The 16,007-nt window shown below is 45.9% G+C and overlaps 1 protein-coding gene across 4 annotated transcripts in view; it reads left to right on the top strand.

Moving 5' to 3' along the window:
* Window positions 1-16,007, top strand: part of EXOC6B (exocyst complex component 6B) — a 306,373-nt gene that overhangs the window by 267,435 nt on the left and 22,931 nt on the right. The window contains exon 21 of one of the 4 annotated variants that reach the window (XM_061583688.1): window positions 3,532-3,600. The exons of the other annotated variants lie outside the window; for them this stretch is intronic. Within the exon in view, the coding sequence (XP_061439672.1) occupies window positions 3,532-3,585 (54 nt within the window). The 3' untranslated portion in view covers window positions 3,586-3,600. Of the gene's footprint in view, window positions 1-3,531; window positions 3,601-16,007 lie in introns of those variants that run through there. 4 annotated transcript variants of the gene reach the window in all.

The following is a 16,007-nucleotide window of genomic DNA, read 5'->3' as shown; positions in this document are numbered from 1 at the left end:
TATGTGTATATACTGCAGGTTTTCTGAAATAAGTAGCACATAAACAGATACATACAACAGTGCACATGACTGAATAAAAATGTGGTAATACTTATAAAATTATTCTGCAGAAATAAACTGCATGGGTTTGACTCACTTATTATACCTATAATAATAAATGTGGGTATAGGGTTTTTGCATATGAAAATGCATGAGTATTGGACAAACCTCGATTGGATCAGAACTGCCAGATTTCGTGTTCATATCTGTTTAACGTTGATTCCTCCTCCATTCCTGCTCCCAGGTAAGGAAATATTAAAATCTGCACCAAGAACCACTGAATTTTTCAACTTGTAAAGAGTATGGGTTGTATTCAACAAAGTCCTGCTCAGAGAAGACCCATTGAAATTACGGAACCTAAGTTAGTCATGTAAGTCAAGTAACTGAAATGGGTCTACTCTGAGTAGGACCAGTGTTGAATACCCAGTCTTTGTAAATATGCAAGATGTCATTGTGCATAATACTGCGATTTTTGAATAACTTATCCTGAATATTCTGATGATTAGAGGGGCAAGCCTCATCCATGGCCCTCTGGAATTGTCATCCGCGTCCTCTCTGTTGTCTGATATTTCAGCATGCCTTGTCCTAAGAGCATAAGAAGAGCCCTGAATCTGGATCAGGCCAGTGGCCAACCAGATGCCTGTGGGAGGCACGCAAGCAGAATCTGAGTGTATACCTTTATTCACACCTATTAGGACTAGAAACTTGCTTTAAACAGGAGAGAAAGAGAGAGAGAGATCCTTCATTCTGTATACTCTCAGGGCAAATACACACATCCCTGCTTATGGCATACCAGCAGGCATCCATTTGCTTAGTCACGTTTTGGCCTGCCGCGTTTAATTGAGTGATTAGTCAGATTGATTCAAAACTCAGTCAGCTAAAATGTTACCCCTGAGTAATTGGGCCGCAGAGCTTAGCCCCCTTCTCCCCTTTCTCTCAGAATGGTGAGACATTCCTTCCTGTCGTGGCACTGGTGTGCATCATCTCCTGGCGAGAGAGGGCAGGAATGGGAGCCCTCTGGCTTGGGAGGAGGAGGAGGAGGTCCCTGGTTCTTGGCTCGCCTCTGCCTTTGCCTCTTCCCTTCAAAGCAGACGGTGCTGGCCTGGCGGTGGGGCCCATTGTCCTGGGTATCCATGCAAGGCAGCTGCCTACGCACAAGGAGATGAAGGGGAATAATGGCAGAGCAGGCAGCAGGCCGCTGAGGAGGTGATGCAGGTTCTGCCATCATTTGACTTGATCGCGGTTCCAAGGGAAGAGCGCTGCCCTTGGAAGCCAGAGCTCAGCGCCCAGTCCTGGTCAGTGACCTGCTGGATGCTGGTGAGCAAGTCGTAGACTCTCAGCCTTAGTTGAGGAGTGTTTCTGGACAGTGGGCATTCTCTGATGCCACGTTGGCATGATTGTGCTCTTTTACTCCTCATTGGGGTTCCATATTTCAATCTATAAATGCAAACCAGGACTCTCTATATGCTGCTACTTGGTTGAGGTTGCATTCCCAGCAAGCTGAATCTTTATAAAGCAGCTCATTGTTTTGGATTTATAGAGTGCACACCAGCACCTCAGGGCAGGCAGGCTTTCGTGGACCCAGGTCTCTTGGAGGACTCTTAACAGAAGTGGGCCAAATGTGGTGAACCGGGAAAGCTGCCTTTTACTGAGTCAGACCCGTTGGTCCCTCTAGGTCAGTATCTAGGTCACCGACTGGCAGCGGCTCTCCAGGTTCTCAGGTAGGGCATATTCCCAGAAGATGCCAGGGGATGCTCTACCGCTGAGCTCCGGCCCTTCCCTAAAGGTAGGGAGGAGGGGGCCTGCCCCAATGTTTCTGCAGAAGATTCCATGATGAAGTCTTAACTGCTTCTTCATCTCCAGCCCTTTCTACAAGGAAACTATAGGTCTCTCGTGGCCACTGGGCTGGAGGTGTGTGTCAAAATGTATGGGACAGAATGTTTGCCACTCAGCCCATGATTGGCTGACCTACTTTCCCTAACTGAGGCCTAGCTGCTGATTTGCTGGCCGGTAGCATGTCATTCCAGAGCAAAGGTATGTTTGCAAACATCAGGGGTATCTTAAAAACCAGCAGTTCTGGGTGTCCCTGTGTGGGGAGCGTATACAGTTGCAAGGTCTTTGGAATGCTTCTCATGCATCTCATCTTACACAATATTCTCAAGATGCTAGGAGAAAAATTAACCAATTGAATAGAATGAAGAGTTACCCAATTGCCCAGACAAGAAGAATGGATGCTGACTTTCCTTAGGAGCCGAACACTCCTCCTCTGGCACTGCCTCCTTCCTCTAGCCCAGGATGGGGAACCTTTGGCCCTGCGGATGTTGCTGAACTTCCACCAGTCCTAGCCAGCAAAGCCCAGGGGCAGGGAGGATGGGAAATGTAGTTCAGCAAATCTGGAGGGCCAGAGGGCTCTAGCCTGTCTCTGGGTCACACCAATCAAGACAGTTGCTTTTGCTGCTGTTGGAAATCCCCCTTGGGCAATGCTCGCTTCTCAGGACAACACTCTTGACGGTCCTTTTAACAAAAAGTCTCCTGGTCTTCTTTCCCCTGGAAACCAAGCTTTCATTGCTTGCTGAAGTCAGAGGGACATTTAACTGCACAAAAGGAGGCCTTTAGGGAACCTTCCAGAAACACCGTGTGTGTGAGAGAGAAATGGGACTGGAAAGGACTCCTCAGGGTCTTGTGGTTCAGCCTGCTAATTCTGTAGCTTTAGCAGATAGCCATCCTGTCTTCTCTTCAAAAGTCTCCAGGCAAGACAATTCTGCCCTCAGGCCTTTGTGCCTCTCCAAGGAGCTCCACCAAACAATCTTAGGAGATGTGCCACCTCACAGACATAGTGCTGGGGGGGCACAGCTGTGCAGGCTAGTGCCAGCCTTGCAGGGAAGGGTTCTGGGGGTGCTCTGGGAGTCATGTGCTGCTTCATCAGCACCCGTTCTTTAAACAGCTGCCACCCCCCAGCTGACAGCTGAGCTTCCATGTGCATCCTGCATCCCCACCTCTTGGTCAATGGCTCAATCTAGCCGACTGCTTCTGTCTTGTTGAATCTTTCACCCTCAGGGATCCACAGGCAAATAGCCATCTCCCTCAGTCCTTTTCTCCATGGCACCTTTTGAGGTATGACTCTTCCCACTAAACCTCTGAGGATTCTCCTCAGTATTAGTTTCAGTTTTAGTTGCGTATCCCGCCCTTCCTTCCAAAAGGAGCCCAGGGTGGCAAACAACAAGTAATAAAAGAATAAATACATCTTTTAAAATCTTTTCCTTGTGTGGGCTGCATGCTCAAAACCCTCAGCTGTTACTTTTCTCTTTTTCATCTTCTGCACAAAAGCCACCACTCTTTCTTTGTGGTCTACTATCCAATGGGCTCTCTCCACTTGACTGCTCCACAGGGTGGGAACTGACATGCCAAGGATGCTCATTGAAAGCGTCATCTAGGGAACTGCCAGTGTCCAAATATTGCCTTTTCTTTTTCTTGTTTTTAAACTTTCCACAGGGTACAAGAGGAATGGGAGGACATACAGGCTGCTTCTGTTCAGAAGCTGAATAAGCAAAGATCCCATGGGACCGTATTATTCAGCACTTTCATCTTGCATAGGAGTGACAGCTATGTGCTCTCCTGGGGAAGGATCATGCACTTGCAAATTGTTTCCTTTGAAGTGTTGCAGCATACAGCAGCTTTCCCCAGGCAAAATATCCTTTTGTATTTTTTTTTAATACCCACCCTTCAGCAGGTTCCCAGGGTGACTTACAGAAAGTTAATCCTTACTTTGGCTAACCGAGGCAGCAGTCTTAAGCACACTTGCCTGAGAGGAAGCCCTGTTGAATGCAGTTGGGCTTAATCTCTGAGCAAACTTGTGTGGAATTGCACTGTGAGTCATAGCTCCAGTTTGTGCTTTCACTTGTCTAGAATGGGACTGGTGGTTGCCACATTTGAACAGAGGCCCTTGCACAAATGTGCCTGTTCTGGGTGGGTTCCCCCACTATGTGGGTATCTGGGGAGAGCTAAGTGAGGGTGATGCAAGGTGCGTGCATGAACTGAGGTGGCTAGCTAGGAGAGAAGGTTCCCCACAAGGCAGAGACCCAGAGGACCATACTCTAGAAGAGACTATGGCACCATGGTTCTGCCTTCCCCCCCTTTTATTGGGGGGGCATTGGTGGGTCCAGACTAAGAGTGGCAAACTCTTTTAACTGTGGACTGGCTGATGGGGGTCAGTCTCCCAACGATCAGGTGGTCTCAGCAAGATTATGGTGGGGAATGACCTTTTGCAATAATGGGTTTTTTCATGTGCGATGCAGGAGTGGAATAGAAATTCTTTCCTTAGCCTGGGTGTGCTCACTTGGAGCTGGAGAGAAATGGCAGTGGAAAGTACAACTGGGGAGATGAGGGGAGGGGAAGAAGGAGTATCGGAACTCTTAATTCATGTTAAGCCCTTCCATCCTCCAAAATGAACCGAACTCTGGGAACTTTAGTTAGGGCTGAGTTACAGTTTAAAGGCGATAAGCATCTAACCCATCCTTGGCGGTTTATAGATTGTGAAACCCTGTAGCCTTCCCTGGCGCTCATTCCATGTGAAGGACAGAGCGCAGAGAGGGCAGGCGGAGGAATTGGCGTCTCTGATTTCTCCCCTCCTGGCTCCCTCCTCTTTTCTCTCTTCGAGGCATCATTGTACAGTTTACAATTTAATTTTCTGCTTTTGTAATCTGTAGCCCTCGTGTATAGATCATCTAATGAAAAAGGCCTTTTTAGAATTAACGTGGCATTTGGCGGAGAGGGAGAGAACCCCATGTGTTTTCATTTCCTTACTGAAAAAAATCCTAAAGAAAGCGCTCTGGTTCAGGTTTGTTCAGCAGACAAATGGCTCAGTCAAATGGAGGTATGTTTCCTCCTAGTTTGCATATTGGGAGACCTTTTCAGGCTAGTCGCCCCCCCCCCCCCGGTCAACAATCCCAGCCTGATGCACTTGGTCATTCCTTGAAGCGTGAGCAGCTCCTCTGCAGGACCTTGGAAGGAAGAAGTGGCCCGTGAGGATGCTGGGCGCTCAGAGGCTGCCTTGTCGAGGGTTAAAGCTGGGAGCAAGGGGCTTGTTACTCCCAAGTGGGGCAGGCAGCTGGCGGGGGGAGTATGAGGCCTTGAGTGCTAAGTCACCGTCCATAAGAGCCATTTGGGGTGGAGAAGGGGAGAAACCAGAGAGACAGGCAAAATTCACCAAAGGTGGAATGATGCCCGAGAGAGATGAAGTCAGTCACTTGGACAGGCCAACAGAAGCCGGGAGCAGCTGAGCAAGTCCTTGCAGCCACCAGCTCCCACGGAGGCAGGGGACCTTTGTGTGGACCCACCCTGGCCCCAAGCTCTCTGCTGATCCATGCAATGCTGAGATGATGTGAGTGTGCTTGGGTACCCCCGAAGTAGTCTGGCCTGGGCTACAGGGTTGGCCATTTGAAGCTACGTTGGTGTATCACTCAGGATGCTCATTTAAAAAACAAACAAAAGAGAACTAGCACGTCTGTCAAATTTAACCAAATATCGCATAGTAATAAACTAATAAACAAAAATCTTATACATTAGCTTCATTCCAAAATTTAAAAATAAAGAACTGCATAAGCCGTAGGCCATATAAGTAGATCATTTAATGCATTTTAAATTACACCCAGCATTGTAAAGGTTGATACTGAACACTGCACCTTCTTATGCCAGTACATTACAAAAATACTCCATTTTTCTATGAATTCGTTATGTAATTGTTGACCTTCCTTGGTCTTGACAAAGTTTGTTAACTTAACCGTATACTTTATATCCTTGGTATATTGATGAAGCTTCTTTTTCCCACCAAGATTTGGCTGAATAATCATTTCCTCTGATGGAATTAAGGAGTTAAACAAATAATATAATTAAAAAATCCAGAGGTAACACAGGTAATTTGTTGTATATGGGTCAAAACAGACTTCCGGTAATCTATAATTTTAGAACACCGTCCAGTAGATGCAGCTGGAGCACCAGCAAGTGTTATTAACTCCTGGATAGATCCAATTTAAAGGAGAGAGAAACCATCTAAATAATTTATAGAAACTTTTTTTAAAAGTCACATTTAATGTTAACTTGAGGTACACTTTTTAGAAAGTCTAATGTGCCTGAATATGTAGCCTGTGTTCCATAAAAATAATAGCAAAGCCTGTACCTTCATGCAGCTGTTCCCTTGTTTTGTTCTTGGGTTAAGTCAGAAGGGCATACGAGGTGCCCTATAGCTGGATGAGAGGAAAGGCCCATTCTAGCCCGGTTTCCTTTTCCCACAGTGCCCCACCAGTTGTGGGGAAACCCACAAGCAGGACCTGAGCTCGGCGGCAGCAGCAGCGGCAGCAATTCTCTCCCCACTCTCGTTCCACAGTGGCTGGTATTCAGAGGCACACTCCCTCCGACCCTTGAGGCAGAACACAGACATGATGGCTAGTAGCCATTGAGAGACTCCATGAATTTTGTCTTAAGCCCCTTTTAAAGTAATCCATGGTGGCCCTTCTTACATCTCGTAGTAGTAAATCAGAGTGTTGTATGAAGAAGTGCTTTCCTTCGTCTGCCCAAAGAAAGAAAAATGGTTCTCTCTTTGCTTCTTACGCTCCATGCATAATTTTATACACTTCTATCATGTCGCCTCTGACTTTACTTTTCTCTAAACTAAAAAGCCCCAAATGCTGCAACCTTTCCTCATAGGGGAGTCGCTCCACCCCCCTGATAATTTTGATTACCGTTTTCAAGTTCCACAATGTTGTTTTTGAGGTCTGTACACAATATCCCAAGTATGGTCACCCCATAGACTCGTATGCTGGCATCATGATACCGGCAATCAGAAGCCCTGTCACCTATATGCAGCTAGCGCCGCTTGGAGCCACTTTAACTTCTGTTAAATACAGAGGTGGCATAAACAGAGAGTTCAGAAACTGTCTTCACACATGACCAAAGCTCTCCTTTGTTGAGGGGGCAGAGGGATGAGTCTCAAGCCTCCATAACCCCCCCCCCACATCTATAGTGTACTTGGGTGCACGTGCCGTCTAGATCATCTGATCTTTTTTGTGGCCGACAGGTCCCATGCGCAGAGAGGAGTTTGGTCATCTAGGCAGCACACAAACCATGCTGCACAAGCCAGAGACTCACCCCTGCACCTTGCTGCATGGCTTTGAGTCTATTTGGCTTGAGTGAAATCCAAAAAGAGAACTTTGACATAGATTGCTGACACTGCTGAGTTTTCTGCTCTTACTCTAGGGTTAGCGTGGCATACATAAAAGTAACCAGTTTTGTTCTTGACTCTTGAGCATCCCCAAGAACCATGGTGTCCTTGGTTGTAAAAGAGGATTTGGGTTGTTATTACTATGCTGAGTTTAAAGTCACTGCAGAGTGCTTATGTTGTTTGGTTCATGCAAAGCAGCCTATGGGACTGCTGTTGGGAGTCCAGTCCTCCTAAGTCAGTGTGTACCGGGTGCCCAGTACCATGGAAGCATAGTGCGGCAGCGTTGCTAAACCAGCATCTGATGCAATGCAGGACAGATCTGTCTCCCTGATGGTTTCTCCAAAAAAAAAGAAAAGAATTCTAAGCAGGTTCACCAGAAGGTGAGAGCAATCCTGCTGAGTGGAAATTGTAGTATCATTGGTAGTTTGAAATGGAACCTTGCATATCAGTGCCTCCAGGGAAGTGTGCAAGTAATTCTACCCCTGTGGATAAGAGTGATTGCATAATAAGGATGGGTCAAGGCGAGTCTCTGCCAATCTCGGCGACTGCAGGAACTGGCTGCTTCACTGTCTCAATCCTATTCTACTGGGATTTTGTCAGTTTACAGGCTTCAAGCATTTCCTCCATCCTTTGCCTCTTGTTCAGCTCAGTCTGGTCGATTTCACATGGTTGACTTTGTTCTGTGCATCCAAATATCCCTGTAAGTTTCTAGTAGAAAATCAAGTATCTCTCCCCCCCCGTGGTGTTTTACAGTAGGGCCCCGCTAATACAGCGGGTTAGGGACCAGGCCCCCTCCATAAAGCAGAAATCGCCGTAAAGCGGGGCCCCATAGACTATAATGGGCCGCGTCACGAAAAAATGACGTAAAACATTGCAAAAGGGCAAAATCGGCTTTAAAATGGGGAATTTCCCCTGCTTGAAAGCTGCCACATCAGCGGAACCCTGTAATGCGGAACGCCATAAAGCGGGGCCCTACTGTACATGGAGAACATAAGGAGAACCCCACTAGATCAGACCAAAGGTCCATCTAGTCCAGCATCCTGCTCTGGCAGTGGCCAGTCAGGTGCCCATGGGAAGGCTGCAAGGAGGACATGACTCCATTCGGCACTTCCGCCACTTGAGAGTCCCAGCAACTGATCTTCAGGGGCTTGCAGCATCCAGTAGTGGAGATAGTCCTTAGTCATCATGGCTAGTTGCCATTGACAGCCTTACCCTCCTTGCATTAGTCTTTTAAAGCTATCCAGGTTTGTAGTCACCCTGTGGCAGCAAATTCCATAGTTTGTGCTATGTGAAGAAGTGCTTCCTTTTGTCTGTCATGAATCTTTCAACATCCCACTTCATTGGATGACCCCATTGGGCTCTAACGTTAGGAGAGAGGGAGAAAAATACTGAATAAATGCTATTACTATTACAAAATCATTCTTGGCTTTTTTTTTTACACTTGTGTCTAATTTCCTGTTCTGGTTCATGTTTTACAGATGGCATATTGTTGCTGTAATAATTGAGATCTATAAGCTCAGATTTCTATAGCATGTATTCTTTGGTCTCCTACAAACTGTATTCTCACCCGAGAATGTGAAAAGATTTTGATGGATATAGACATACACATTTTTATGTCATGAACTATAAAGTAAATAATGCTTTAGAGCAGAGGTGTCCAACACTTTTTCATACTTGCCAAAATTGTGGTGAATGTGTTAACATTTTTACCACATGACAATTTTTAAAAAACTTTTTGGAGGCACAAAAACACACAAGCCTTTCATTACCAGGGAAATCAGGCATAAAATATGTTACTACTACACCTCAACCCTGCCTGCAAATTTTCGTCCAGTATCTACGACCTATATTTTGATTTCACAGTTTTTATCTCATAAAAAAGTGATTTACAGAACCATGTTCAATGAAAAAATGAAAAGTTTTGGAATCACTGTATTTAGAACTGCAAACTCATTTTGATCTAAAATATGAGTCCACATCATCACAATTTAATCATCTTTCAGATGCTGAGGGCTTTGAAGTAAAATCATATTAGCCTGGAAAAGGTGCCTCTCTAAAGCATGTGTTTAAAATTGTTTTTAAATTTTTTAAATTGTGTTTTTAAATGGATTTTTAAAAAATGTTTTTAAATTTGTATATTTGTTTTTAATGGTTTTAATTGCTGTAAACCTCCCAGAGAGCTTCGGTTATGGGGTGGTCTATCATAATAATGATAATAAAAACTTCACTTCTTCCACATCGTGAGTATTCTTATACACCTTTATCATAATTCCTCCTTCCTTGCATTTTTTCTAAATTAAAAAACAAAACCCAAATGCTGTAATCTTTCATATAGGGCAGTTGCTTCAGCCTCTTGACCGTTTTGGTTGCCCTTTTCTGCTAGTAAGTGGCCATCCGAGAGTTTTCTGCATTTCAGTCCCAATCAAGCGATTGCCTCCTGTTGGGTGCTCATCTTCCCTGGTTCTCTCACTTGACTTCTGGGACAGAACTGAGCCTGCCCTAGGGAAGAATTCTGACTCACATAGTTATCTCTGGGTTTTCCTTCTACCCTGCCAGCAGATGGATGCTCTGACCTGGTTTGGTCCTTGATGCATGGCAGGAGTCTCTGTTCAGACTACCTCTGCATACAGGATGTGATATTATTACATGCCCTTCACCCAGAGGTCCCAGGGCGGGTTACAACAATTTAAAAACACATAATTAGAACACTTAAAAACAACCTAAACAACATCAGAGAAAATAGAGTGGATCCTAAAAATATACTTTTTATGGTTGGGTCTAGGTCGATCACTAAAACGTCTCTTGATAAGCATTGCAGTCTGGAGATTCCAAATGGCAAGAACATTTTCCTGCCTCCCAAGAGAGTTGTGCCAGTGTTTGTTATCGTTACTGATGGAAAAGTAGGTCGAATCTCAGCCATGTTGATGTGAACAGTCATTGGCTTCATCCAACAGCATCTCCAGTGGAATTGACACATAATCCTTACAAATGTGGGCACGGGTGATCCATCAAGGAGTCCTAAGAACCTCAGCTGCCGAGATGTGTTGCTCCATTATCTGCATACATTTTTAAGACCAGTTCAGTTCTTGGTGCAGATCCGCTAGGGGAAAATAAACATATCTCCAACCCATATAAAGGGGCCTTGCTTCCCAGTTTAAGCATGCTATCTGCATCCAGCATTGATATTACACCCAATTATTTAACCAGAGAGGGCCACTGTTTCACATTACTCCTGACTGTGGACCAAAGGGCAGGTTCTCTCCATCACTCTGAAACTTCAAATCAGAGCTACATGGCCTTGAGTTGGAGGCATCTTTTACAAGTTCACCTTCAGGTTTACTTCTGTGTATGTACCCAGGAGCTGATTCCAGTCGCCGTTTTGACTGACCCTGCTGTGCTTGAAAGGAGAGCCCTAATTACATGAAGGGGGTCCTCATTGGGCGCTCTTAACATCAAAAACTCATCTTTGGCCAAGTGCAGAATACTGTCCTCAGTGCTGATTTCCCAAGTGGTTGGGTGGAAATGAGGGGTTTGATAGGTGTAAGCTGGATTGGAACCGTTTGTTGTTCCCCCATTTCCAAGTCCCTTCATTGTAATGATTAATGAGGCATTTCATTAGCTTTTAAGAGCTTTCATTGTTCACCATGTTTGGCTTCTCTTCCTCCCTCTCCTCCGGCGCCCTGGCCACTGGCTCACATTTTGTCTTATTTCCCACTAACAATGACCTCAGCTCTGTTTGTTTTAAAGAGTTCGTGACCTTCGAAAGGGTTTACACCGTAAAACAGCAAGAGAAATGTGCCCTGTGTAACAACCTCTCTCTCTCACACACACACGCACACACCTCTGCTGCAAGGTGGTGGAGGAGCCTGCTCTGTGAGCCAAACAATAACAAACAGAAAAGTTTCAAGACTGTGAGACGGCCATGCATGCCTCTTTCTTGCAACACCTCTGCTCAGCTGCAAGAAACAGTCTGGCGCAGACTGGCAGGCATACTCCCCGTCTCTGCAGGCTGAATTCTGCCTCAGTTCTCCACCAGTACAGTGGCGGTATGTTTTCTTTCTGCCTCTCTCTTCCCTTTCCCTCCTTGGTGGGTGGGAGAGAAAAGATCAGGAGGACCACTCTTCTTTTCTCCTCTCCATCTCCCACCCCAGTACTTTTCTTCAAAGAAAGGCAGCTCAGGCGTGTGGTTGGGAACACATTGCTGGGGCTCTCCCATCCCAGGTCTTGTCCCTCTGCTGGAGCTCCTCCTCCTCCTCCTCCACTTCATTGACCAGCGCACTCCCACGACTCTGATCAAGCCCCCATGCCTCTGCTGCTGTTCTCTCTCGCTCTCTCTTTTTGCAAAATCAGGCCAAGGTAGCGCGTGCGGCTGCAGGTGCTCAAATTCAGTGGCATCTTTTCTTTTAAAGGAAATGGACCCAACATTCAGCCCACAGCCATTGGAACAAAGCAGGGCTTAGGAAGGTGTGGAGAACAACGCCAGGCACCAAGGAACACCCAGAGACAGCCCAAAATGTTGATGGAGGAGGAGGACAAGGGCCCTTGTGCGCGCATACTCTGCACAGTTTGAGCGTTTGTTTAAAGAAACATAACTGAACTTAGTCATGCTGTGAGTGTTCATTTTGGCTGAACCTGTTAAATGCATGCAGCTGGCTTGACAGTCCTGTCTCTCTTTCTGATAGACTCAACCGGTAGTTGCTCTGCTCCTCTGCCATTATTGTTGTTGTTGTTGTTGAAGTTGAAGTCCTTTTTTCAGAATGAAAACTCAAAGTGGCTTATATTAGAAACAAATATAAAACAAGAATAAAAACATCCTGAAATACTTAAAACTACATAAAGACAAAATCCAGCTAGGATTTTGGCAGGCGCCTCTTTTGCGTCTTTGGGACTTCTTCTGCATCATTTGTGTGTAATGTTTCATACTAGTATTTGTGCATTCTTTGGGAAGAAAGGGCAGGATACAGATTTTATCATCATCATCCTCACCACTGTCATCTGAGGGCCAACCGTTATATTCCCTCTTGGACACTTTTAGCTGAATGGAAGATGTGTGGCCAAAGTGCTTCCGTGTTGTCTGATGGTTGGTGTTTGTTTTGTTTTCTCCACAAAAGATCTTACCTATAGAACGTACTCTTCCACATTCACTAAAAGGAACACTTTCTTTTTTCTTTTTACATTTGGATGCTGCAAACATTTTGTTTATTTGTTTATTTATTCAATTTATATTCCTACTTTCCAGAAGGCTTGTTCTGGTCAGTCTTTTACGTTTGTTCAGCGCTTTTTATAAAACATCTCAACACAACTTACAAATCTTACAAAGCAATGTGACAATATGTTATACACATCGTAACTCCCAAAATACCATAGTTTTCTGAACTTCAAAGTTCTGTATATCTGCACAAAATTAGATCTGATTCAAAAGCAAAGAAAATATTTCACCAGCCAAATAGGTCCAGAGGAATGATATTGTACAGTATTTTGCACAATTTCAGAACCTGCTAATAATATGTACATTTTTTTAAAGCAGGCTGGAGTTGTTAAACAGAGACCCCCTCTCCCGAAAGTCTGCCTACATTTGCATCTATACATATAAATTCTTGCATACAGATGTTATGGAAATTTGTGCCATGGGCCTGTACTCCACTGCCCCTCTGCCTTTGACGTGCCTAGCAAATGCCCCTATTTTCACCTTGGGGAAGCTCCCTCACTAGGTTCTCCCTCAAGGTCAGGCACAACCAAGCTCATCCTAGAAGGTATGGTGAACCTTTACTGCCTGCATCAGGTGCAGGGACCCTTTGACCCTCCAGAAATTGTTGAATTACAACTCCCACCAGCCCTAACAAAAGCACGGTGGATGGATAGTGGTAATGAAGGCCACAGGTTCCCCGCAGGAAGGAGGAGGCCTCAAACAGAGCCTGCCTTTGGCCTGCTGAGTGCTCTGGAACAAAGGGGTGCAGGGATTCTGCATGTAGCCGAACAGAGTGGATCTATTCTGAGGACTCTTTCCTTGAAAGCCAAGATATTCCCTGCCAAGTCAGTTGAGTTATTTGTGCTGTTTTTTGTTGATTGCTGTTCAGTTGATTTGTGTGCTTGTTTTGTGTTGTAACGTAATAACAGGGAGGGGGACTGAAGGGAAGTGTCAGACTGTCTGTCTGGAGTCAGGGAAGGTAAGCAACGTGTCCAGAAATGTGGGAAGAGCCGGGCTCATTTCCCACGGATGCATTTGTCACGCTGAGCTTGCTTTGCAGTTAAGTCCTGCACAGGCCGCTGTTCCTTTTGAAGCTGACATTCTTTCCTTATAATCACCACTTGGGTTGTAAATCTGTTTTATCCCAAGTAGATAAGCCAGTGTGCACACAACATAAATCTACTTGTTGGTCACCTGCAGTCACTAAGCAGGAAGGTTTCATCCCAAACAATGACTTGAGTGAACGTTTTGCCTCTTGGTCAAAGTGACCTGTATTGTAGCCTCTACAGCAGCCGTCTGCTTCTAAGGATTCACAAGAAAATTTTAGCAGCAGCAGCAGCAGCAAGAGGGCCATCCAGGGGTCGGGGTGACATAACAGAAGGCCAATCCTCTTGCTTCAGTTCAGATTCCTGCTTCGGTTTCAGATGTATACTTAATCGGCAACAAACAGCCATAAATCCTGTTATTCCTCTTGGTGCCAAAGGCGATGCTGTTGCTGTAACAAGCCCCAACGGATGCAATATCTGGATTAAACGCTTTGCAGTTGCTTGCGCGGCTCCAGCTGAAACTCACCCGGGGTGCTGGAGCTAGAGCTGGAGCTGTCTCACTTGCAGCCAAGTGTGGTCTGCGAGATCTGAGGCCTGATTAGGTTCAGTTTATGCTGATTGCTTTCAGTAGGTTTTCAGTGGGGTCTGCAAAATTTTAGTCTCAGGCAAGCGGAGATTGCAGCCAATTCCTAATAGGATGACTTGCACAGGGGGAGTGGGTTGTTAGGACCAGGAGGCCTCAAATAAAATCTGCCCATACCATGGCCACGATCCTCTTACCGGAGTTATCTATATGCAAGACTGGTGGTCCTGGAGGAATGGTCCTAAGGCAGATTATGTTGAGGGAATTTAAATGAAAATCTGTTGTGCCACTTGCTTCTTGGCCATTTCTTTTTTTCTTATTATTTCTTTTCATCCCAGCGGGAGGCCAGACCGCAATTTCTTTTACATCAATTTAGGAACACCAGAGGAAAGCAACTTTATGTATTCTCATCCCAAAGGATGTGTCCAGCATTGGCAACAATGATAAAATCCCACAAAATATTCCAGTGTTTGGAAATATTTCTGGGTGTTTTAAACATTTGTCTTCAACATTTATGTACACGTTTGCTGCACAGATTATGGTCTCTCTTTAAAACTGGCTGTTTTGCAAACAGTGTCAGTGTTTGGCAGAAGCTGCGATTGGTGATGGGCCTTATTAGCACCAGCTTCCACACACGGCTCCTCCTTGCCCTCTCGAGCGCACAGGTTGTTTGCACTGAGGCTGCAGATGTGTCAGCAAGACCCAGGGCTGCTTTTCTCCTTGGTGCTCCCTTCCCACCCTGCCATCCTCTGCCACTGATTTTGACATGCACTGACAAGTTACCCGAGGCTTCTTGGAGCCTCTTGTTGGCAGCGGCAGCAGCTTTTACAGCAGACAGTGGCCAGCCCTCCCTCCTTCCCACCCTAGTCTGTTGCTCCGGGTGACCCAAGAGGTGTGCCCAGGGTCTCTTCCAGCAGCATCACTGCTCCTAAAATGTGCCTGTCCAAAGCACCGGCTTACTCTGCTTGGAGGCCAGTCATGCAGACTGCCAATCGCTGTTTAAGCTCCTGCCTAGGATTCCCGTGGGCTGTCCTTATTTTGAGGGTGCTAAAGAGAAGCAAAAGGATGCATTCTTTGCATTTAATTTGACTGCAAGGGGTCCAGATCTGTCTGTGACATGGAACCAGTTAGTGGCAGTTTTCATGCATTAACCAATGGCAGAGGTGAAGGCAGCAGTTTGGGCTTGGCCTCTCTGCCCCCCCTCTAATCCTGCCCTGCCTTCCCCAGTAGCAATTAGGAGTGAATTCAAAGAGAGAGGCACTATGGTCTAGTGGTTAGAGTGTTGGACTACAACCTGGGAGGCCAGGGTTCGATTCCCCCCACAGCTATGAAGCTCACTGGGTGACCTTGGGCCACTCACTGCCTCTCAGCCTCAGAAGGACGCAATGGTAAAAACCTCTCTGAATACCACTTACCATTCATAGAGTCGCCATAAGTCGGAATCGACTTGAAAGAAGTCCATTTTAAAAGGGATCAGAACCTGATACAATATAGCAAGGGGAATCTATGGTTCACCTTTCCAACTAACAGGAAGCAGCAGCTGTCAACCACCCACCACCCCCTGCCAAAAAAAAAAAAAAATCAGCCTAGGTAAAGAAGAGGCATGTCGCTGACCCAGAGAAAGGTACCTTTCCTGGATGCATCTCCTGCTAGGGAAGTTGCACAGACTTCAGCTGCTTGTAGGTTGTGGCTGCCCCATGGGAATCCAGAGCCACTGTCCCCTGCCTTAGACCACATTGCCTCTCCCAAGTTTGGACTGCGCACACCTGTGTTGCTTCTGCCAAGTTCCTCCGCCAGCTTCTGATAACGGAGAGATGTGGAAATATTTGCTTCCCTGCAAGCAAATGCATTTGATGAATGGGCAAACGATAACAATGGCAGTAGCAGACCTCATAATTTAAACACAGGGGTCCCCGAATCATGTATAAAATGGTG

This window comes from Rhineura floridana, chromosome 9 (assembly GCF_030035675.1).
Source record: "Rhineura floridana isolate rRhiFlo1 chromosome 9, rRhiFlo1.hap2, whole genome shotgun sequence".
NCBI lineage: Eukaryota > Metazoa > Chordata > Lepidosauria > Squamata > Rhineuridae > Rhineura > Rhineura floridana.
The sequence above is the reverse complement of the archived record's forward strand: the minus strand, read 5'-3'. Positions and strand labels throughout refer to the sequence as shown.